This window comes from Xyrauchen texanus, chromosome 31 (assembly GCF_025860055.1).
Source record: "Xyrauchen texanus isolate HMW12.3.18 chromosome 31, RBS_HiC_50CHRs, whole genome shotgun sequence".
Taxonomy (NCBI): Eukaryota; Metazoa; Chordata; class Actinopteri; order Cypriniformes; family Catostomidae; genus Xyrauchen; species Xyrauchen texanus.
The window spans coordinates 18,544,096-18,568,650 of record NC_068306.1 but is presented as its reverse complement, the minus strand read 5'-3'; the positions used below and the strand labels follow the sequence as shown (position 1 = coordinate 18,568,650).

At 44.6% G+C, this 24,555-nt stretch overlaps 1 protein-coding gene across 2 annotated transcripts in view; it reads left to right on the top strand.

Moving 5' to 3' along the window:
- Window positions 1–24,555, top strand: part of LOC127624688 (solute carrier organic anion transporter family member 2B1-like) — a 59,278-nt gene that overhangs the window by 26,448 nt on the left and 8,275 nt on the right. For both annotated transcript variants that reach the window (XM_052099522.1, XM_052099523.1), the window contains 4 exons: window positions 10,853–10,955; window positions 17,071–17,235; window positions 17,621–17,810; window positions 18,657–18,807. In XM_052099522.1, the coding sequence (XP_051955482.1) occupies window positions 10,853–10,955; window positions 17,071–17,235; window positions 17,621–17,810; window positions 18,657–18,807 (609 nt within the window). The remainder of the gene's footprint in view (window positions 1–10,852; window positions 10,956–17,070; window positions 17,236–17,620; window positions 17,811–18,656; window positions 18,808–24,555) is intronic.

The window sequence follows — 24,555 nt, the reverse complement described above, 5'->3', positions numbered from 1 at the left end:
TTGAAGAGGCCGGTCGCGTGGATGTGACTATTGTGAGTCAAAGTTATAGCGCCACCAACTGGCAGAAGGAAGTGTGTCACTTTCAAAATGCTTTGAAATCACCCCTTATGTCTCAATTGAACAAACAGTTGATAAAGAAATCGGTATCAATATATTGAATTATGAATTATTTCACTGATCAACTGTGATGTCCGGTTAAGATGAAAATAAACTATTACTCTGTCTAAGCGATTATCTTTCTGAAACACGTCACAAAAACTTACAGAAACGGATAACACAAACATGACGTTGGAAATATACACTTATCAGTATAGTTATATTAAACTTGTCTATTTCAGTTATAAAGCTGTCTCATATGTAATTTCTCCTTTAATTCTATAATATAACCACTAGATGGAGGTCTAAGCACATTTTCTGTATTCTCGTTGTTTTAACGTAAGAAGAACACTTGTACGTGTTGACTGTTGAGAACGGTGTTTGGAGATTTTAAAAGACGCGGACCAGACGGAAAAACAAGACATACTGCATCATTGCGTTCAATATTTTAACGAGGGCCACTCGTACGCTGTACACGGTGTAAGCATCAGCTTGAGGACTCTTCAAAATGTATATAGGTCTCAGTTCTGGATGGAGTTATTTGCAGACCTTAGAGATGCTGGATACTTCAACGGGAGTCGTGAGCGTCATTGCTTTGGTGATACAATAAAAAATACTCTACAAAAAAAAAAAAAAAAAAAAAAAACAGGGTTTCCACGGGTCTTAAAAAGTCTTAAAAGTCTAAAATTTCAAAATCACAATTTAAGGCCTTAAAAGTCTTAAATTTGCTGAAGTATTGTGTTCTAGGTCTTAAATAATTTTTAACAGGTCTTAATTTTCCTACGTCCATGTAAATCTCATTTAAATGCTCCATAGCGCTTTGGAATGTTTCTTTTTTTACTTCCGTGGTGTTGTAGTTTCTTATTTCAGCTAGTCCAAATATAATTCGCTGTATTATGACTACAAAATAGACCAACATGCAACAGCCAGCTTTGAGCTTTAGTGTTATTGGCGCGAGTCTCTCGGATACAACAGAAAGACGTTAAACGGATTTTATTCAGCTATGAGGAAGTGCAAGTTTAGCGATACTTGGCTTGAAAAATCTGAATTTCGTGCTTGGTTAAACCCAGTTGCAAATAACGCATTTGAAGCCTACTGCTTATGCAAGAAAGCTATTAAATTGGGAATGTTGGGTGTACGGGGCTGGAGTCTCATTCAAAAAGTGAAAAATATCTAACTGCTGTCAAGGGTCTCCAGCAAACTACAGCCATCAGCCATTACGGCTTTGGAATAGCGGATGATGACTAATTTCCAAAATCACGGGACCGTTCGTGCTGATGTTCGACGAAAGTCTTCATCGCACCACCAAAACGAAACAGCTGGACCTGCACGTACGTTTTTGGTCTGCTGCGAATGGGTCGAGACTGCAATAAATAAAAATAAAAAGGAATAGGCTACAATGAATGATCTATGGCAGGGCTAGTATAATGGTGGCCCCAGATCATCTTTATCTGACCCTCCAACAGTTTTATTTATTTTTAAAAACCCTCACAATCTGATATCAAAGTGCCCTCTCAGCAAAGGTTTAGCGCGTTCATAGGCAACCGCATTCATCGGTGAGTTTAACAACGCTCATTGTGGCGTACAACACCATTCATCGGTGAGTTTAACAACGCTCAACTGCAGGTAAAGCAGCACTCAGAGGTGAGTTCAACCAAAACAACGCTAAACTGCATGTGGCTAATGTTTACACTCAGGGTACATTACGGCATGTTTTCCATAACGTTACGACGTTCTCAATATAATTCATAATCACACGTTTATAATGAACAACGCGTTATGGTTATTGTGTTATTAAAAACTGTGTACGCAGGTGTTACAGTTAACATGGTAACACTAAGTTACACCTGGTTTACTTGTATGTTACTGATTAAGAAGTAATGTAAAAAAACAGTTATAACTGCATGAAGATGAATGGTAACACAATACTGGCAAAATACTGTTTACATCTTGCAAATGCATATGATTCAAGACTACAATTCCCCCAGAACGGAGGGAGGGGCGGGTGACCAAACCTCATTATCATTTAAAGTCATATGCACTGAAACGGCGTGCTGAAAACGGAGCTGTTTTTGAGCAGTTAAAATTTGTGTTTTCTTAAAACACTAATGAGAATTTTTAATAAAAGTATATTACAAAGTTTTCATTTAGACCCTAAAGATTCATATTAACTTGTACAAAAATGGCATTATATGACCCCTTTAAGGTTACAAATACACACACACACACACACTCCATCATTGCAATCTTGACATTGCAGCCTGTTCATTATAGCCGCAATAAAATATAATAATAAAATAGTAAACCTACCATATAAAAATTACTCTGTTTAAATAGTCAGTAGTACAATTCAGTATCATTCACAGTAAGCACCGCTCCACTGTGATGTTTCCAAGCATATTTTTAGCATGCAAAGAGGATGATTTTCTACGTCGGTATTGGAGCGTGAGTAAAGTACAAAGCCTATAATAACTGGCAGAAGGCAGTAAGAGAAACAGGAAGTCTGTTATAACTTCTGCATACATTAATTGATCTCGACGAAACTTCAGCAGTGTGTTCGCTGTAAGAGGCCGATCGCATGGATGTTGCTATTGTGAGTCAGTTATAGCGCCACCAACTGGCAGAAGGAAGTGTGTCACTTTCAAAATGCTTTTAAATCACCCCCTTATGTCTCAAGTGAACAAACAGACCAACAGAAAGTCAGATATTTTGGTTTGAATGTGGATTTCTTGGAATTTGCACACATCTTCTCGACGGTCGAAGCGAGCTTACGTTATTGCCCGTCGTGCGCGGCGACCCTAAAGGCCCAGGGGTGGCGGTGCCACCGGCTTGGGCCCGTCATCGCTGCTCGCAGCTTTAATTATTATTATTATTATTATTTTTTTTACGACTATTGGGGCACTTTTGGGGCTCTTAACGTGCTCAAAAACTCTTGAAACTTTGCACACGGGTCAGAACCCGCGGCCATCAGGGCCGGGCTGAAGCTGGTACCCGGGCGTGGCAGGGGGGCTCGACAGCGCCCCCTGGAACAGGGTCCGAAAACTTGGTCTATAACTCAAACACGCTTGCATGTAATAATATGAAACTCGGTGCACGTATAGATCTCATCGTTTCATATATCCTTCATACTTTTACTTTTTACCCCAGACCAACAGGAAACCGTCTATTTAGGGTTGTTTGGAAAACGCACGCAATGGAATTTGGAATACTCCTCCCAGAGAATTCCACCAATCGCCACCAAACTCGGTCAGCATGATGTCAAGACATTGAGCATGAAAAATTGCCGGCAGATTTTTGATATCTCTAACGGTTTGGCCGTGGCGAGGAAACGAAATGATGGCGCGAAAACAGAAACAGGAAGTGTGTTATAACTTCTGCATACATTAATTGATCTCCATGAAACCGCAGCAGCGTGATAGCTGGAAGAAGCCGATCGCATGGATGTGACTATTGTCAGTCAAAGTTATAGCGCCACCAACTGGCAGAAGGAAGTGTGTCACTTTCAAAATGCTTTGAAATCACCCACTTATTTTTACCCGATTTACTTAAAACTTTAGGTGTATAATGTAAACACACGGCAGATGTAGACATGTGAAAGGATTATTGATATCTTCGATACTGTCGCCGCGGCAACGCTTCAAACTCGAATATTCTTTTTGATGCTTTTGAGACTCTTAGCATACTTGAAATTGCATGAAACTCGACAGACACATCACATTTATTAGCCAGTACACATGTGCAAAGTTTCAGAAACGGGCGTGGTGCAGGGGCTCAGTAGCGCCACCTTTTGACAAAAGTGGGGGTTGCTTTACACTTTGACCCACAGTCACAAAACTCAGGAATTATATTGTTCTCATCGAGCCGGACAACTTTCTAATTTACAGTCATTAGCTCAGACCAACAGAAAGTCAGATATTGTGGTTTGAATGTGGATGTTTTGGAGAATTTTCTCTCCCTCTCTCACTGACCCTACGTCTCTCTGTGTCTGGGGGAGGGTGCTGATTTTGCTGAGGAGTGAAAATGCTTTTATTTTTGTTTTTCAAGGTTTTGGGGCCCTTAACGTGCTCGAAAACTCTTGAAACTTTGCACACGGGTCGGAACCCGCGGCCATCAGGGTCGGACCGAAGATGGTACCCGGGCGTGGCAGGGGGCTCGACAGCGCCCCTGGAATGGGATTCGAACACTTGTCCATATATCAAACATGCTTGCATGTAATGATATGAAACTCGGTACACTTGTAGATCTCGTCGGGCCGAACAACTTTCGTGCTCTAAGTTTTACGCCAGCCCAACAGGAAGTCGGCTATTATGGGTTGTTTGGAAACACGTGCTCTGGAATTATATATATTCCGCCTAGAGAATGAATCCAATCGCCACCAAACTCGGTCGGCATGAAGTCAAGACATTGAGGATGCTACATTCGGACGGATTTTTGATATCTCGAACGGTTTGGCCGTGGCGAGGAAATTGATTTATGACTAAAAAGGACACATGAAGTGTGTTATAACTTAGTTAGTTCTATCTACAGTTACAAAACTCGGCGTGTATATTGTTCTCGTCGAGCCGAACAACTTTCTAATTTACAGTCATTAGCTCCGACCAACAGAAAGTCAGATATTGTGGTTTGAATGTGGTTTCTTAAATTTTCTCTTCTGAGTGTTTCTCTCGTGTCTCTCTGACAGACAGAATGGGCCTGCCAAATTTTTTTGTGTGTGTGTGTGTGGGGAGGGGAGGGGGGGGGTTCTCTGTTGGGTTTAGATTTGCTTTTTGATTGTTTGATTGTTTTTCAAGGTTTCTGGGACTTTTGGGGCCCTTAACATGCTCGAAAACTCTTGAAACTTTGCACACAGGTCAGAACCCGCGGCCATCAGGGCCGGGCTGAATCTGGTACCCGGGCGTGGCAGGGGGCTCGACAGCGACACCTGGAATGGGATTCAAACACTTGTCCATATATCAAACATGCTTGCATGTAATAATATGAAACTCGGAACACTTCTAGATCTCGTCGTCCTGAACAACTTTCTAATTTACAGTCATTTACACTCGACGGTCAAAGCGAGGTTACGTTATTGCCCATCGTGCACAGCGACCCTAAAGGCACGGGGGTGGTGGTGCCACCGGCTTGGGCCCGCCATCGCTGCTCGCAGCTATATTTATTATTATTATTATTATTATTATTATTATTTTTTTTTACGACTTACGGGGCACTTTTGGGGCTCTTAACATGCTCAAAAACTCTTGAAACTTTGCACACGGGTCAGAACCTGTGGTCATTAGGGCCGGGCTGAAGCTGGTACCCGGCGTGGCAGGGGGCTCGACAGCGCCCCCTGGAACAGGGGCCGAAAACTTGGTCTATAACTCAAACACGCTTGCATGTAATAATATGAAACTCGGTACACATATAGATCTCATCGTTTCATATATCCTTCATACTTTTACTTTTTACCCCAGACCAACAGGAAACCGTCTATTTAGGGTTGTTTGAAAACGCACGCAATGGAATGTGAAATACTCCTCCCAGACAATTCCACCAATCGCCACCAAACTCGGTCAGCATGAAGTCAAGACATTGGGCATGAAAAATTGCCGGCAGATTTTTGATATCTCTAACGGTTTGGCCGTGGCGAGGAAACGAAATGATGGCGAGAAACGAGAAACAGTCAGAGTGTTATAACTTCTGCATACATTAATTGATCTCGATGAAACTTCAGCGGTGTGTTCGCTGTAAGAGGCCGATCGCATGGATGTGACTATTGTGAGTCAAAGTTATAGCGCCACCAACTGGCAGAAGGAAGTGTGTCACTTTCAAAATGCTTTAAAATCACCCACTTATTTTTACACGATTTACTTCAAACTTTATGTGTATAATGTAAACACCCGGCAGATGTAGACGTGTGAAAGGATTATTGATATCTTAAATACTGCTGTCGCGGCAGCTCTTCAAACTTGAATTTTCTTTTTTGATGCCTGGTGCAGGGGCTCAGTAGCGCCACCTTCAGACAGAAGTGGGGTATTGGTTTCATACTTTGACCTACAGTCAGATATTTTGGTTTGAATGTGGAACACATTGCACAAGAACTTTGAAGCTAAAAAAAGCACATAAATGCAGCTTAAACAGCAAGGAAGTGTGTTATAACTTCTGCATACATTACTTGATCTCGATGAAACTTCAGCAGTTTCTTCACTGGAAGAGGCCGGTCGCGTGGATGTGACTATTGTGAGTCAAAGTTATAGCGCCACCAACTGGCAGAAGGAAGTGTGTCACTTTCAAAATGCTTTGAAATCACCCCCTTATGTCTCAATTGAACAAACAGTTGATAAAGAAATCGGTATCAATATATTGAATTATGAATTATTGCATTGATCAACTGTGATGTCCGGTTAAGATGAAAATAAACCATTACTCTGTCTAAGCGATTATCTTTCTGAAACACGTCACAAAAACTTACAGAAACGGATAACACAAACATGATGTTGGAAATATACACTTATCAGAATAGTTATATTAAACTTTAGTCTATTTCAGTTAAAGCCATTTCAGTTATAAAGCTGTCTCATGTAATTTCTCCTTTCATTCTATAATATAACCACTAGGTGGAGTTCTAAGCCTATTTTCTGTATTCTCGTTGTTTTAACGTATGAAGAAGACTTGTACATGTTGTTGAGAACGCAGTAAAGTGTGACGATATTTCGTTCTGTGAGTTTTATGAGTACTCGAGTCTTTATTAAAACCAACACATGAAACATATGTCTAAAGAAAGTAGGGATGGGCTGATCGATCCGAACGTATCAAAACGTCCGAGAATGATGATCAAATTTCAAAATGCTTTGAAATCACACTCTTATTTTTATTGTAAACCTGTGATAAAACATATATGCTTGTGTTTTACATTTTTAAGAAAACAAAAAAATGGCAGCAAACAACCACTTTTATAATTATTGTTTTGCGATCTTTGCGATTGATTTTCTTTCTGATTAATTTTCTGATAAATTTACCATTTGTTGTTGAAATGACGTAGTTCCAACGGGAGTGCGAAGTGGAGGGCGGGTCCACCTTCTTCATGTAGCCAATCATATGAGCTAATCGCTAACTCTCGATTTACTCTTATCTGATTGGTTTAAAAACACGCCAGTCACCAGAACACATCTTTAACATAATTTGGCTCAGACCCGTTCTCGTTGCTGCAATGGTACTTTTAATAATGCACACATGCATGTTAAATAATAAATAAATAAAAGAACAAATGAATAAATAAATGAATAAATAAACCATGATTACTTAAGGTTACAAATACATACACACACACACACACACACACACTCCATCATTGCAATCTTGACATCGCAGCCTGTTCATTATATCCGCAATAAAATATAATAATAAAATAGTAAACCTAACATATAAAGATTACTCTGTTTAAATTAGGGCTGGGCGATAAAACGATCTCGATATGGCATCGCGATAATATTTATTTAGACTACGATGATAAACTTTTGACATGTTTACTCGATATGGATAGACCTAACAGCCTATTACAAAGCAGAAATAAACGGACAACAGCCAGTCAGAACGCAGATTTTGGCTTGTGCGTCTAAGTACACGCCCATTTGCTAGCAGAGCACTGTTTGAGCTACCGGCAGTGAAGAAAGTGAGTGTAAAGAAAAAATGAGTGGAAACGACGAACTCGAACTATCTTCCAAAGCTGAGGAAATTGTTGACAAAAAGGTACCATCCCAGCGACCACACCGAGAGTATGAAAATGCGGGCCTATGTTAATGTTACTCCGTCCAAAAGTTTTGCAGACTAGTCTTTCTGGCAAAAAACCTATAATAGGGTAATTAGGGTTACATATGACGAGCACTACCTAAAAGGTGTAGCATAGTGACTGGTTTACAATGTTTACATTTTGCACTTTTTACTCAGATTGCTACCTCTAAAACATTTGAGATATTTAAAACCAGTACACAATTAATATTTTATTTATCTGACAGTTAAGTACTTAAATCTGCCAGGGACTTTGTGGTTCACTTGTTTACATTTGTTGTCTTGGTTGTACCTCTGCAAACATTTTGAAATGTTTGCTGCCCTGCCAAAGAAATTTGATGTGATAGTACTGTAGTCACAGCTTTTAGTTTGATATTTTATAATCAGTTACAAGGCAAGCTAACTTGCATTGTTTTGTCAAGGCAGATAAAGCATGTTTGCTAAAAGTAAAATGTTAACATTTAGATTTAAAGTTTATCAATATTCTTTTATAACAAAATATATTCTCAACCAATCCATGTTTGCACAGTTAAATGTTTGCATTGTTATTTATTTATGTTAATAAACTATATAGTTCAACTATTGAGCCTTCTGGTTTCTTCAGGCATCATTATCAGTATACTTTTCAAACGGGCAGCATTATTAAATTATATATCGTAACAAATATCGATATCGATCAATATGGAAAAAAATATCGTGATAATATATTTTGCCATATCGCCCAGCCCTAGTTTAAATAGTCAGTAGTACAATTCAGTATCATTCACAGTAAGCACCGCTCCACTGTGATGTTTCCAAGCATATTTTTGCGCATGTAAAGCGGATGATTTTCTACGTCGGTATTGGAGCGTGAGTAAAGTACAAAGCCTATAATAAAGAATAGTTTAGCATCCAAATACATCGCAAATGTAAAAACATTTTGATTGTAAAGACAGCGTTTTTTTATTCAGTGTTCTGTTCTGAATATCATTCAATTTCAAGGATTTGTTGTGGAATGTTTTGAGAGTATCATCAAATAAGAATAATTCTCTCGTTTTAGTGATTCCCTAGTTATTTTTTTTATAATTCTAATCAGGTAAGGCAAGTAATATTCTCTGTGTCTTTATATAAATAAACCAAAACAAAAAAGTTTGAGCACCGCTGCTTTATGGCACGTTTTGGATTGTGGTCAGCACAGAAAACAGCGCACGATTTTTAAATGGTTTGAAAGTTATATTGAAATGCTTACAAAGGAATGGATAAGAGGAATCGACATTTTTATTTAAAAACAAGTCATCTGAAACCTGACATCAAGTAAGGTGAGGAACAACGAATTTCACACACTTGGAAAATGCTTTTTATTTGAATGAGTGAATGTGGCTCTTAAAAGAGCCATTGTTGCTGCCCTTAAAAGGACATTTGTTGCTTCATCTTCTGAGTTCCACCTGCAGAGCTTCTCGGAGGTTGCTCGGCAGAAGCTGGTTTCCCTCTGGTCTCAGGTGGACTCCGTCTCTGCACAGATGGAACAAGGCGATGTTTCTGTGGTGAATGCAGCGCATCTGCCTCTCTGCCAAGAAGCCAGACATGGCGCCGTTGATCCACCGCCGGCTTCGTTCAATGCCATAGCCAGTCCTGCCAGTCTGTCCTCTCCAATTTAGACGGGGTAAAATGCCAGAAAACACCAGCCTGGTTCTGGGAAACATTTGTAAGACTTCGGTCAGGTCACTCTTTATTTCCGAAGAAAATCGAGGCGGTTGCGGCCCACCCGACACAAACTGTTCCCTCCCAGGTGAATAATGAGAAAATCTGGAGCTGGAGCTTTGGCCCTGAGAGAGCGCAGAGCTGGAAACAGCTGCTTCCAGAGTCTGCCTCCTCTGCCGTCCCAGGTGATCTCACACTGAAGACCGAGGTTTCCGTCCAGGCGCTGCTCACAGAAGCGAGTATGCAGTGTGCGGATGATGGAACTGCCGACGATCCAAACACGTGAAGCCATCTCAAAGACGAGTGAGGGAATGTGATTTACAACCGGTATTTATGAGTGTTGCACGTTTGGTTCCTAAAGGTGTTACAGGCCCCACCCATTTCCAGATTCAATAATCGGCTCGTTCTTACATAGTAGAGCACGTTCAGCACATGCGCAGTCTTCAAAAACGGTGCTTTATTTATTTATGTACCGTACAAAAACGGTACATAAATAACATTTGTATGTGTTCTAAACAAAAGACACAGGTTGTACTGAATGTCAGCTTGTTTATTTGGCTCAAGATAAGGATTTATTAAGTCCACATGGCATGCAAATAAGAAATGCTTCTAACTAGGTCGAGAGCTGTCGTTGCGAATGTTCGTTGGAGCTCTACAGCACACATCTTCTTCTCGACAGTCAAAGCGAGGTTACGTTATTGCCCATCGTGCACAGCAACCCTAAAGGCACGGGGGTGGCGGTGCCACCGGCTTGGGCCCGTCATCGCTGCTCGCAGCTTTAATTTTTATTGTTTCTCTAATAGTTGGTTGGTATTAAAGGGATTCACCCAAACATGAAAATTTGCTCATCATTTACTCGCCCCTCATGCCATTCCAGTGTGTATAACTTTCTTTCTTCTACAAATTAATATTTTAAAAATAATATCTGACCAAACCTCAAAAGGTCCAAACAGTACATAAAGGGCAGCATAAAAGCAATCCATATGACTCCAGTGGTTAAATCCATGTCTTCAGAAGCGATATGATTCTGCCATTTTTTGACCTTAAAAGTTCTGGGCACCATTCAGTTATATTATATGGACCTACAGAGCTGACATATTCTTCATTTGTGATCTTCAGAAGAAAGAAAGTCATACACATCTGTGATGGAGTGACATACTAATGATTTCATTTTGAACTATCCTTTTAACTAAAAAAGGTTATAAATAAATAAAAGGTTTTAACTCTTACCTCATTTACCAAAAATTCTTGCACTGTGATCTTGAGGTTTATGTGATATGTCAACAATAAATTTAGTTGTAAGTCTTTTCAGGAAATTGCTGAGGTCCAGAAGGATCCATCATCTGAGAAAATACTGGAGAAGACAACCAGAACTGAAGCAGCAACTGAAGTGTCTCTCACTCAGTTCCTAAAAAGTATGTTTTGCCATTTTACCCGTTAGAGATTGTTGTAGTCACAAACTAATGATAATAACAATAATAATAATAAACATTTATAAGTTGTTACATTGTTATGTGTAAACACCAGTAATACAATAACCTACATTAGAGCTTCTTCTTGATTAACAGCCATATTTGGCACATTAAGAATATAACAAAACGTCATAGTTACTGTCGTAACCTCTGTTCCCTGATGTAGGGAATGAGACGTTGTGTCGATGTAGTGACACAAGGGGGAGTCCCAAACACCTCCCCATTCTTTGCGAATAGGCCAATGAGAATTGGCATGTGGAATTTGCATGCCATTCCCTTGGACATACAGGTATAAAAGGAGCTGGAATGTCCACTTCATTCAGGTTTATCACGCCATTGCGAAGAAGGGTCGACCTAACTGAAGTGAAGTGGACGCCGCTGAACAAGGGCAGGCTCCTGGCGAACTGAATCATGTAGCCGAGTCGGATGATCCTTGCCAGCCATTGCGACGGGTTGGAAAGCATTAGCCACGCGTCCAAGCTCCGGGAAAGGGGACTATTGCATCTGACGTATCTGGAGGGGGGTCTCGAGTGGGGGGGTTGGGGATAGGTGTCTCCACTGAGGGAAACCTCAAAGCACTTACCTTGCTCTGCTTACCCAGCATAGGGTGAGTTAGCGACTGAGGAGGAGGACCTCTTGGGTCGGCCTTGAGACTCGTCACAACAGGCTGGTCATAGGTATGGTGCAGCCTTGGTGTGAGGGGCCATGTTCGCGGGGCCCTGGTTGCATGTGCTCTGTGTCTGGTTGCCGTGACAATGGCGGTCATGAACACCAATTATGTGACCCAAGGAGTGAGGAAACTGCTCTCATTTTGACAATATGAGTACCTCAGCCCGTTCGGGGTGCGGTGAACAAAAGAGAAAAGGAAACAAAGGATTTACCTCCCGGCCCTCCAGCGGGGGATGGAGTGGTCTGGATACCAGCTCTGCAGTGGATGTCTTGCTCCCTGGGTCGTCCATCTCAGAGGTGCTTAGGAGCCTTCCAGTACCTCGTGTTGGCCTGAGAGATGGGGGGGGCGTCTGCTTTCTGTGGTGGGCTCTGCGCTGGGGCCGAGATCTGGGCTCGGGTTAAGGTGGAGCCACATGGGCTTTCACCACCGCAGGTGCATGAGGAGGGGCGGCTAGAGTGGCTTTCCCCCGGAAGAAGGAAAGTCACGACCACAACGTTGCCATGGTCATATTTTCGCAATGAACATGAACCATCCACAAATGCTGCGTTTATATTATATATATTAGAGTGGAATATACACTCTTTTAGTGCTGTCGAAGCGCCCTGGGGCGAAATCTGCACTCGTCGTGCAGAAGGAGAGAAAGCCACTGGAAATGCGGCATATATCCAACAGCACACGCTTGAAGTGAATGGAACAGCAGTAGTATTCAGCTCGCTGATAGTACAACCGTTTGGCTCTGAAGAGAAAATGTAAATGGAGTGGTCCTTCCAGCTCTTTTTATACCCGTATGTCTGGGGGAGTGCCTTTTCTCAAAGAATGGGAGGTGCTCGGGGCTCTCGAGAGCGACCACTAGTGTCACTACATCGACACAACGTCGAGAGAGTGACAGAAGGGGAACGTCTAGGTTACAGATGTAACCTCCGTTCCCTGATGGAGGGAACGAGAGGGTGTGTCGAAGAAGCGACACTAGGGGTCTCTCTTGAGTGCCAAATATGCCTCTGATCTATGAAAAAAGGCCAATGAGAAGTTGGCAGACAGTATTTGCATACCCTGCCCCCGGACATACAAGTTCATTCAGGATTTTTCTGAGGAGCCGGAAATGGTCCGGCCACCACAGTGGCTCGGCTCAGTGATGTGGCCGGGAGGACACAACGTCTCGTTCCCTCCATCAGGGAACGGAGGTTACATCCGTAACCTAGACATTCCCTGTCTGTCACTCACTTCGACGTTGTGTCAAAGAAGCGACACTAGGGGTCCAATTTAAATCATGCCATGAGCTGTGCCGTGTATGTGTACTGCTGACACAGGAGCGGGCAGGTCTTTCACGTGCACAGGTGACCAGCTGTGTCAGACCGCACAGCTTTCCGCTGTCCGCCAAAGCAGACAAAGAGCTGCTCAGAACGTTTAAAGCTCTGTGAGCGGTCCAAATAGGTACGCAAAGCACGTACCAGACACAGCAACGAAGGGGCTGGGTCTGCCTCCTCCCGGGAGACCAGGTAGCAGGTTCACTACCTGGTCTCTAAAGGGCGTGGTAGGAACCTTGGGCACGTAGCCCGGTCATGGACTTAGGATCACATATGTGTCTGCCGGACCAAACTCCTGGCAAGTGTCGCTGACAGAGAACGCTTGCAGGTCTCTTGATGGAGGCGAGCACGATCAGCAGGGCAGTCTTAAGAGAGAGGGCCCTGAATCCAACTGATTCTAGAGGCTCGAAGGGAGGTCTCTGGAGGCCCGCGAGGACCACCGATCGGTCCCAGGAGGGTAACAGGCTTGGCCGGGAGGGATTTAACCTCCAGGCGCCTCTTAGGAACCTGATGATTAAGTTATGCTTACCCAAAGACTTGCCCTCTACTGCGTATTGGTGGGCCGCGATAGCAGCGACATACAACTTTAGGGTGGAAGGGGACAGCAGGAATAAGAGCACTGACCTAACTGCGCACAGTCTTCGGCCCAGGAAGAACACCAATTTGTGAACAAGCGCCACTTCAGGATGTAAATATGCCTGGTAGAAAGGGCTTTGACTTGGTTGATCGTGTCTACGACGGTAGGTGGTAGACCAGCTAGATCGTCCAGGGGCCAGACATGGAGGTTCCAGAGGTCTGGCTGTAAGGGTAATCCTGCCCATAGAAAGCAGAGGTCTGTCCAAAGTTTGAATGTCTGGCGGCAGGCGGGGGTGATCATCACACGGTGCGTGCCGCGGCGCCATGCTCCTCTCGGGACTCGAGTGTGAAGCCAGTGCTGAAGTGGTCTCATATGCATCAACCCCAGTGGCTCCCCAGTGGCTCTCCCCAGGAACCTCTGGAAGGGTTTTAAAGGGACCATTTTCCTGGCCTGAAACTGGCAAAGGGGAGGACTTTGTACTGATACACCTGGCTTTCGAATGCAAACCGTAGAAATGGTCGGTGTTGAGGCAGAATTGAGACATGAAAGTACGCGTCCTTCAGGTCTACCGCTGGGAACCAATCTAGATGCCAGACACAGGTTAAGATGCGTTTCTGCGAAAGCATTTTGAACGGAAGTTTGAGAAGAGCCCGGTTGAAAACTCGCAAGTCCAAGATCTGTCATAAGCTGAAGCCTTTCTTGGGTAAAATTAAGTAAGGTCTGTAGAAACCCTCTTCATTTTGGTTGGAGGGACAGGCTCTATCGCGTTTTTTTCAGTAAAAGAGTAGCGATTTCCGCTCGCAGGGATTTGGCATGTTCGCTGTGTACTGCGGTAAAGTGGACGCCCGCGAAAGGGGGCGGGGGCCTGGCAAACTGAATTGCGTAACTGAGTCGGATGGTACGGGCCAGCCAGCGAGATGGGTTGGGAAGTGAAAGCCATGCATCCCAACTCCGTGCTAGGGGAGTATTTTTGACGTACCTGGCGGGGCTTCGCAGCGGGGCGGAGCAGATAGTATGGCGTCGGGAGGCAAGGGTGCGTCCCGGGGCTCTGGTGCTGAGAAAAATCCTCAGCGAGCAGACGGGGTGTGGCCCACGGCGGCAGGCTTGTGGCGGGGCAGGATGTGAGAGATTGCCTGCGTCTGCTTCTTCACCGCGGAGAACTGCTGGGCAAAGTCCTCAACGGTGTCGCCGAAGATGCCGAACTGGGACATAGGTGGAGACCAGTGGCAGCTGCTGGTCTTTCAAAGAGGGGAAGCTCATTTTCTAATATATTAAACTTGGTAAAACTGAAACAAGGAATGTGGTGTATAATTGTGTGAAATGTATTATGCAAATTGACTAGCAATTTCACCAAACAAATATAAAGAAATAGGTTGCAGCAGTTTGTCTTTCGACTACACTTGAGAAATCCGCGATGGGACTGAGCGCGAAATAGCTTCAGTGACTTCTTATAGTACAGATTCGCTGTCAATCAAAAGGAGATGCAGTCTTTCGACAGATCCTCCAATCATCACGCGGAAGCCCGGAGTCGGGCCAGCCCACTCCTCATTCACCCCCAGAGATGCTGAGCGTCCGTGGGCGGGACATAATCGCAGCATTTATCCAATGACCGTCTATTTTCGGAGCACTGAAAAAACTGTTCAGAGCAGCCCCATTGAAGTCAATGGACGCTTCGGCTTCAACAGGGAAATGCACTGGCGCTTCTGGGAATGTATGAGAAGTAAATCGAGTCAGCCGACCTGCTATATGTAATGTAGCTGATTCTGAACGAACTCGTCTTCGAGATGAACGTGTTCTAACGCATTTTTAGTCAATAAATTGTTTACACAATAGTACATATTTGACCATTATTTTTTTGACATTATAGGGGAAGCTGAGCTTCCCTTGCAGTCTTAAAGAAATCCCCAGTGGTGGGGACATAGGTGGAGGGGTACATAGGTGGAGCGCAACAGCCCTATCCACCTGGAAAATCGACATGTACCCGTGGGCCGCTCCGCTGTCGAGTGTAGCAAGAGCGGTTGAGCGAGTGGCTTTGTGATGGGTGGAGAGGGGTGCTCTCCATGATGACGACAGCGCATCATGCATCTCTTGGAGTGACGGGGGGGGGTGCGGGTGGTCGAGGCTGTGAGCGCCGCCCGAACCCCAGGAACCAGTCATCCAACCAAGATGGCTGTGGGGAGGATGGAGGGTTCCAAACCAGCCCCACGCTGGCGGCGGCCCGGGAAAGCATGTCGGTCATCTGTGCATCGGCCTCAGCCTGAAGGCAGCAGCCCAGGGGAGTCGTCAGCATCAGATGTCACGCTCTCCGATCTCCAGAGGATAGGCAGGCTGGCTGTGAGGCGAGCCGCTGTTACCTCGAGCACGGATGGGAGTCTAGTAGCGTGCTGGGGGGTGGGTGGTCTGAGGGGGCGTACCCTGTGGAGCTGCACCCGCTGCCATCCCCAGATCGCCTCCAGCGCCAGCCACATTGTCCTCAATACCGTGGGATGAAGGAGCAATGCCGGGGCGGCTGGAGTGGCGTGCTTTCTGTTGAAAGGGAGCCACGACCGCAACATTGCCATGGTCATGCCCTCGCAGTGAGAGCATGAACCATCCACAAAAGCAGTGTCGGTGTGATCGCTGCCCAGACACACGAGACAACGCCTGCGGCCGTCTGAAGTGGAGAGCACTCTACCGCATCCTGGAACTACGCAGGGGCGGAAAGGCATCTTTAACAAGATGCGTCCTGAAAAGGACGTTCAACGCCGCTGTGTATTGCTCTTTTAGTGAAATATACTCTTTTAGTAAGGAAATCACTCTTTTAAACAACTCTTTAAGAGTTTCTCTGTGCTGTCGAAGCGCCCAGGGGCACATTGCCCTGCCATGCAAAGAAGAAGAAATAGCCGCTGTAATGCACCGTCGATCCAACAGCATGCAGAGCATCAGAGGAAAACAGGAACGGGTGTGACTCGCAGAAGACTGCATGCACTACAATCGGCTCCGAAGAAAATTTCTGAATGAACTTGACGTATTTCCTCACCTTTATACTCGTATGTCCGGGGGCGGGGTATGCAAATACTGTCTGCCAACTTCTCATTGGCCTTTTTTCATAGATCAGAGGCATATTCGGCGCTCAAGAGAGATCCCTAGTGTCACTTCTTCGACACAACGTCGAAGTGAGCGACAGACGGGGAACTAATGATAACACCCAGATTTAAGAAAATTTCCTTTTGAGGCTTTGATGTTCCTCTTGCTCAGTAAAACAGAGATCTAGTGAAACTTAATATTTCACAATGTGACTTACCAGATGCCAAATATTGATTCACATTTCTTTCATGTTAATTGAATGTTTTTTAACCACCATTTATTTTTAGTCATCACTTAACAAACTTGGAAATAATCAATAGATTTATCAGTTTACAACATTAATTAAAATGTTCTTGACCTTTATGGACTTTCTTTGTGTGCTGTAATTTACAGATGTTCTTGAGATTTTCAAATAGTTTTATGTCTCTTATCTTTCCACAGGCTTTCCCAAAATCACACTGAGAACTATACAGAACCCAATTTACATGTTGGTTGTGTTTGCTCAGGTGAATCTTGCTGCCATGGTGGCTGGATTGGCCACTTTTATGGCCAAATTCATAGAGAGGCAGTTCACACAGACGGCCGCCTTCTCCACCATGATGATAGGTAAGCTAGTGAAGAAAACTATGTATACCTTTTTACCTTTTTCCCTAAGTATACCCACCAAATCTGTGACAATATGTGCTGAGTATTTGTGGCTTATATAAACATGTTGTATCTATTCAAAGGTATATTTCTCAAAGTAATCATTCAACACTATTACCGCTTCTTATCCCAGCATAAGTGACTAAGACAAAATCTGATTCAAAGGCAAGCTTTTGTCTGATAGAGTAACAACCCACACAATTGTTTTTAAATAGAAGGAATTATAATATAATATACTGTACCATACATTATTCATTATTCTGTACACACATACATACATTATTCTGTACCATATAGCATTAGTGATTGAAGTGAATGTTTTTTTTGTATGTGTTTGTGTTCACAGGCGGTTTAAATATTCCCTCTGCCATGTTGGGCATTATGGCTGGAGGGGTTATCATGCACAGGTTGAGTCTGTCCATAAAATCTTCAGCTGCAATGTGTACCATAGCAGTTCTCATCAGCATGTTCTTTGCAATTCCACTTCTTTTCCTTGGCTGCCCCACACAAAGAATCTCTGGCATCAACCATACTGGGTGAGTGTTAAATTATGGAATGCTTGGGAAATTTTACATTTAAATGTTGAATTGTGCAGTTCACATGAAAATGTATACTTAGGAATTGTATTAAGTATTTTATATTGCATCTCTTCTATTTCATCACACGTGCATACACTCAAACCTTGAGCAATGTGAACAGTGTAACTGCTGTGAAAGAAATCATCAACAACATCAGTGTCACAACTCATAAACAGCACAATTTAGGTCTGCTAAAAATGAATCAGAAAGCACGGCCCATATAGGAAAGTAAAATCATTGAGAGAGCAAGACCTTTGCTTCTCATGAGAAATAAATCCTTGACTCAGTCCTTCACAGTGTCACAAATTGAGTTCAGATTTGCCAAGAGATTTCAATATAAATTCAATGATTTCTTAACACAGTCTTCCAATACCGAATTACAGCTATGGTACCCACATTGGTAGTATAGATCTATTCTCTTGCTGTCAACTATTTTTATTGTTCCTTTTATTTCTTCTGAATTTTTGAGGAACATCTGAGGCAAAGTTGGCACATTAGACCTAACGGAAAACTATATTAAGAGCAACTTCTGAGCAATATCATCTCCATCTGTGAGACAATGATTTTAAAAATGATGATCAGAGGCTCATCTACTTTTGTTCAAACCCCCTGAAATTTGGCTTCCATTATGAAGTTTTGTATATGGCCAAATTCTCATTGCGGGATGAAATCTCCATAGCCAAGTTTTCATACATTCTTCCAGGGCTTGATACTCTATAAATGCTTAATTTCCTGAGATATCCTGCAGCAATCCATCCTGTTATGTTCATTAGCATTTTCCATTTTTTATTCCCTTTTGTGTAGAAATGTCTCAATTCAGCAATGCACCAATTCGTGTTTGTGCTCTGATGAGGCCTTCGACCCTGTATGTGGCTCAGATGGTGTGGAGTTTCGTTCTCCTTGTCATGCTGGATGCATGACAGGAATACCCTGTAATAGTACAGACAAAGTCTTAGTAAGTTCTCTTTTACTTCCTTTCTTGAAACTGAATGGTACTTGCTTAATGTGGCAAAAATAGAGCCAATACCGAATTCTGATATACATTATGGCAATATATGTAAAAAAAAACAACAAAAAAAAACATGAAATGTATATATATATACTCAGCAAAAAAAGAAACTTCCTCTCACTTTCAACTGCTTTTATTTTCAGCAAACTTAACATGTGTAAATATTTTTATGAAAATAAAAACATTCAACAACTAAGACAAGTTTCACAGACATGTGACTACCAGAAATCTGATGCCAACCAGGAAACGGGCCAAGCCTGGCTGGGCCTCTTTTCTCTATGTTTCTCGCATAGAGCAATAGACAGCCGGGGCCCTTACACGCACTGAGGGAAGGGGGTCTTACCCAATTTCTATTCTTTTCAGGGGGACCCTTTTTTTCAAAAAGACCCTGCGGAGACCACCCCTACCCAGCTGGGGAGGTAAGGTGGTGAATACATCACATTTGTTTGTAGGCGACACGTGGAAGTGGCGCGGTGGTAGATCCAGCGTCAGCAAGGGACAACACGGCGACCGGAGGACAGCCGGAACTGCCTAAGGAAAACACGGGTCTGCTCGTAAGGGGACCGTAACGCGGAGAATACACACAGGGGGAGTCCGCGTAGGAGTCCTCACCCTGTGGAGCACCTATTCCAGTACAGGGTAGATTTGAGTACCCGCAGTGAATTGGGTCGGCAAGTTCCTCCGCCAAACTGCGGACCCATGAGGGCTAGGGAGGAATCGACCAGGGATTCGAGTTGAGTGGAATCTCCTGGGAAAAAAAGACACACAATTTTACCTCAAGCGATTCACCCGGCCAGCCCATCAGCGTGTTACCGAGTTCTACTGGCTCAGACCTGAGAAAACACGGGATGAAACTGACTCAACCCTGAGATTGTAATATCTCGTAAAGGTGTTGGGTGTCACCCAACCCACTGCTCTACATATGTCTGCCAGGGAGGTACCCCTGGCCAGTGCCCACAAGGACGCAACACTCCTTGTTGAGTGAGCTCGGACCCGCAAGGGGGGGGGGGGCACAGCCTGAGTGTGATCCCAGTGGGAAAGCCTCTTTTTGGAGACAGCATTTCCTTTCCGCTGTCCCCCAAAGCATACAAAGAGCTGCTCAGAGCATCTAAAGCTCTGCGTGCGGTCCAGAGAGGTACGCAAAGCATGTACCGGACACAGCAACGACGGGGCTGGGTCTGCGTCCTCCCGGGGCAGTGCTTGCAGGTTCACTACCTGGTCTCTAAAAGGAGTGGTAGGAACCTTGGGCACATAGCCCGGTCGTGGTCTTAGGATCACATGAGTGTCTGCCAGACCGAACTCCAGGCAAGTGTCGCTGACAGAGAACGCTTGCAGGTCCCTGACCCTCTTGATGGAGGCGAGCGCTATCAGCAGGGCAGTCTTAAGAGAGAGGGCCCTGAGTCCAACTGATTCTGCTTACCAAGGGACTTGCTGTCTACTGCCTCATGGTGGGCCGCGATAGCAGCAACATACACCTTCAAGGTGGACAGGGACAGCCTCCCCTCCAACCTCTCCTGCAGGAATAGGAGAAATGACCTAACTGCGCACCTCTGTGGGTCTTCAGCCTCGGAAGAACACCAATCTGTGAACAAGCACCACTTCAGGGCGTAGAGCTGACTGGTGGAAGGGGCTAGATATTCCGTGTCCCGTCCAGAGACCAGACGTGGAGTTTCCAGAGGTCTGGATGCGGATGCCAGAGTGTGCCCTGCCCCTGAGAAAGAAGGTCCTTCCTCAGGGGAATTCGCCAGGGAGGGGCTGTCGCGAGGAGTACGAGGTCCGAGAACCAGTATGGAGCCACTAGTGTGACTTGCTCCTCGTCCTCCCTGACCTTGCACAGCACCTGTATAAGAAGGCTCACAGGGGGAAATGCGTACTTGCGCAGCCCCATGGGCCAGCTGTGTGCCAGCGCGTCTGCCCTGAGGGGAGCCTCTGTTCGGCTACACCAGAATGGAGAAGGGTCTGGCTGCAGACTTGCACTGTCAGACTTGCACGCTCAGACACGAGCGCTTCCGCTGCAAGTGACGTCACTTGCACGCTCAGACATCTTCTAGTACAGAATCTCTCCAGCAGTTTGTTAAACATCATATAAGTAAAGTATTGACTTGTTAAAAGTTTAAATAATGTAAATCGCTGGTACAATTTTCTGAATTGGCTGCAAAATGACAATTTTATTATTATTATTATTACTGAACAAAAGCGAGCTAATGCCTGTCAGTCTAACTCTGTGTACTTTAAACAAAGACTGGCTGTGTCGGATTGAGAACAGATCATTCAAAAATCGTTTCAGTAAACATTATATATATATATATATATATATATATATATATATATATGCTTTTTCGTTACATGATAAGATTTTTACATTTTACCTTAATATACGCTATGTTTTATCTCTGATACAAATAAAAAGAAATTAATGTTATGCCTAACAACCACTCACGGTATTAAATACATAAAGGAAACTATTTAATAGAGTATATATATATATATATATATATATATATATATATATATATATGCTTTTCGTTACATGATAAGATTTTTACATTTTACCTTAATATACGCTATGTTTTATCTCTGATACAAATAAAAAGAAATTAATGTTATGCCTAACAACCACTCACGGTATTAAATACATAAAGGAAACTATTTAATAGAGTGGTATTACATGGTTTGCACGTTGAACCCAGTGTAGTTCAATAGCGTTTGGACCGTCCCGTCCTGTTTTAATGTCTACATTTTTTGTAAAATACGTAATGTAAAATACATGCAATATTCGGTCATTCGACCTTGCATCTCAGTTCGAAAGCGGAAGCGCTAGTGTCTGAGCGTGCAAGTGACGTGACTTGCAGCGGAAGCGCTTGTGTCTGAGCGTGCAAGTCTGAGAGTGCAAGTCTGCAGCCAGACTCTATTGCCAGAATGGGCAGTGGGAGGTCTCTCGGGAGGCAAGCAGGTCTACCTGGGCCTTGCCGAATCATTCCCAAATCAGCTGGACCGACTGGGGATGAAGCCTCCACTCTCCACTGGGCAAGTGTTGTCGTGACGGGGATGTGAGTGGCACGCAGGCTGCTGCTGGCTCCTGGTCGCTGCTGGCTCCTTGTCGCTGCTGGCTCCAAAGGAGGAGACGATGGGCGAGTCGTGACATGTGACGGGGGCGTACGCCGCCTTGGCAATTTATGTATGCTACCGCAGTGGTGCTGTCTGACCTGATTATGACATGTTTGTCTCGAATTAACGGGAGAAACTTCTGCAGGGCAAAGAAAACAGTCAACGACTCTAGGCAATTGATATGCCAGCGCAGCGAGGCCCCTCTCCAAAGGCCCGCAGCTGCGTGCCCTTTGCAAACAGCACCCCAACCCGATTTGGAGGCGTCGGTAGTGACCAGGACGCATCGGGACACCTGCTGCAGGGGCACTCCTGTCCGTAGAAAGCAGAGGTCTGTCCAGGGTTTGACTGTTTGGCGGCATGCGGGAGTGATTATCACACGGTGCATGCCGTGGCGCCATGCTCGTCTCGGGACTCGAGTCTGAAGCCAGTGATGAAGCGGTCTCATATGCATCAAACCAAAGGTTTGTGGCAGGGCTGGATTTGTGAAATAGTCTCCGTCTGTTTCTTCACCACTGAGGACTGCTGGGTGGAGTCGTCCGGTGGTGTCGCCGAATGGACGGAGCTGGGAGACGGGAGCGTTTAAGAAAGCGTGCTTTGTCTACCTCCTCTTCTGCGACCAGGTCCAGTCCATGTGTTGTATTTCCAGACCACGAGGGTGACCATCCCCTGTTCGAGTGCAGTTCCTGCGGCACGTCAAGAACAGGACTACCCAAGTGCAAAAGTTTGAAGTGCCTTGGCCCGGTGGACTTGCAGGAGGGGGCCATGGCGTGCAGGGGGGGAGCGGTCTGGGACCGAGGGTAGTGAGAGCAGAGGAGCGAGGAAGCTTGGCTTGCACATGCCCGTGGAACCAATCAAGTAGCCATGAGGGGGAGGGGTACGGGATTTTCCGGTCCAACCTCGTGCTCGCGGTACCCGGGGAAGCATAGCGGACCTCTTTGCATCAGGCTCAGACTGGGCACGCAGATCTGAAGGTGGCGGCGCAGACGAGTCATCAACATCAGACGCCGCTGTAACGCTCTCTGATGCAGCGGTGATTATCGTCATCCAATCCCGGGAGCTTAAGTGACCTGCAGGCTGGCCGTGAAGCGGGCCGCACTCATCCCGAGCAGATGGGAGCAAGCAAGTGTGCCGGGGAGGCGGGTAGTTCGCGGGGATTTACTCGGCGAACAGGCCCGTCATTGTCCCCAAATCGTCTTCATCGCCCGCGGCGCCTGCCTCAATCCCGTGGGAAAGAGGCGAGGTGCGGGGGGCGGCTGAAGTGGCTTTCTCTCTTGACAAAAGAAAGCCGCGACCGCAATGCTGCCACAGCTATGTTCTTGTACTGAGAACATAACCCATTGGAGAGAAATCGCTCATCCCGAGCTCGGACAGAAGCCAGCAAGCGTACCGGGGAGGCGTGTGGTTCGTGGGGATTTACCCGGCGAACAGAGCCCTTCATTGTCCCCAAATCGCTTCCATCGCCCGCGGTGCCTGCACCAATCCCGTGGGAAAGAGGCGAGGCGCGGGGGGTGGCTGAAGTGGCTTTCTCTCTTGACAAAAGAAAGCCGCGACCGCAATGCTGTTATGTTCTCGCACTGAAAACGTAGACCATTCATAAAAACGCTGCCTGCATGTAATCGCAGCCCAGGTACGCCAGGCAGCTTTTATGGCCGTCGGAGGTGGGGAGAAATCAACCGCATCCAGAAACTATACAGAGGCGGAAACACGTCTTTAAAAAGACGCGTCCTGAAAAGGATGTTCAACGCCGCTGTGTATTGCACTTTTAGAGAAAATCACTCTTTTAAACAACTCTCTTAGAGTTTGGGTTTCTGCACTGTCGAAGCACCCAGGGGCAATTGCACTGCCATGCAAGAAGGAGAAATCGCCGCTGTAATGCGCCATCAATCCAACAGCATGCAGAGCGTCAGAGGAATACTGGAACTGGTGTGATCTCACACGAACAGCATGCACAACCATCGGCTCCGAAGAAAATTTCTGAATGAACTCGCCTCGCCTTTGTACCCGTATGTCTGGGGTCGGGGTATGCAAATACTAGCTGCCAACTTCTCATTGGCCTTTTTTCATAGATCAGAGGTATATCCGGTGCTCAAAAGAGACCCCTAGTGTCACTTCTCCGACACAACGTGGAGAGAGCGACAGAAGGGGAAACATAGTTATCTTTAAATATATATATATATATATATATATATATATATATATATATATATATATATATATATATATATATATATATAAATAAAAAATACAAATATTCAGATAATCAAAATGCATTACATTCTTGTGGCAGAAGAGTTAATCATTAATAAGACAATACAAATAGTGGCTTTAGAATAAAATGTATTGTTTATTACCATATTATTGACCATAAGCCAATCATTGGCATACAGTTCACAGCAATCCATTTCACAAGTGAAATTGTCAATCAGTTCGAGATTTATTATGAGGGCTTGTTTAAGGGCCCATCAATGTACACCTGTGTCGGACATGCTCGTGTAGCATCTCGGGTGCGTTGCGTCATAAATTATTGGGTGTGCAAAAATGAGCAAGTAGAAAATTTACATTATTTTGAATTTGATGAGTGGAAAA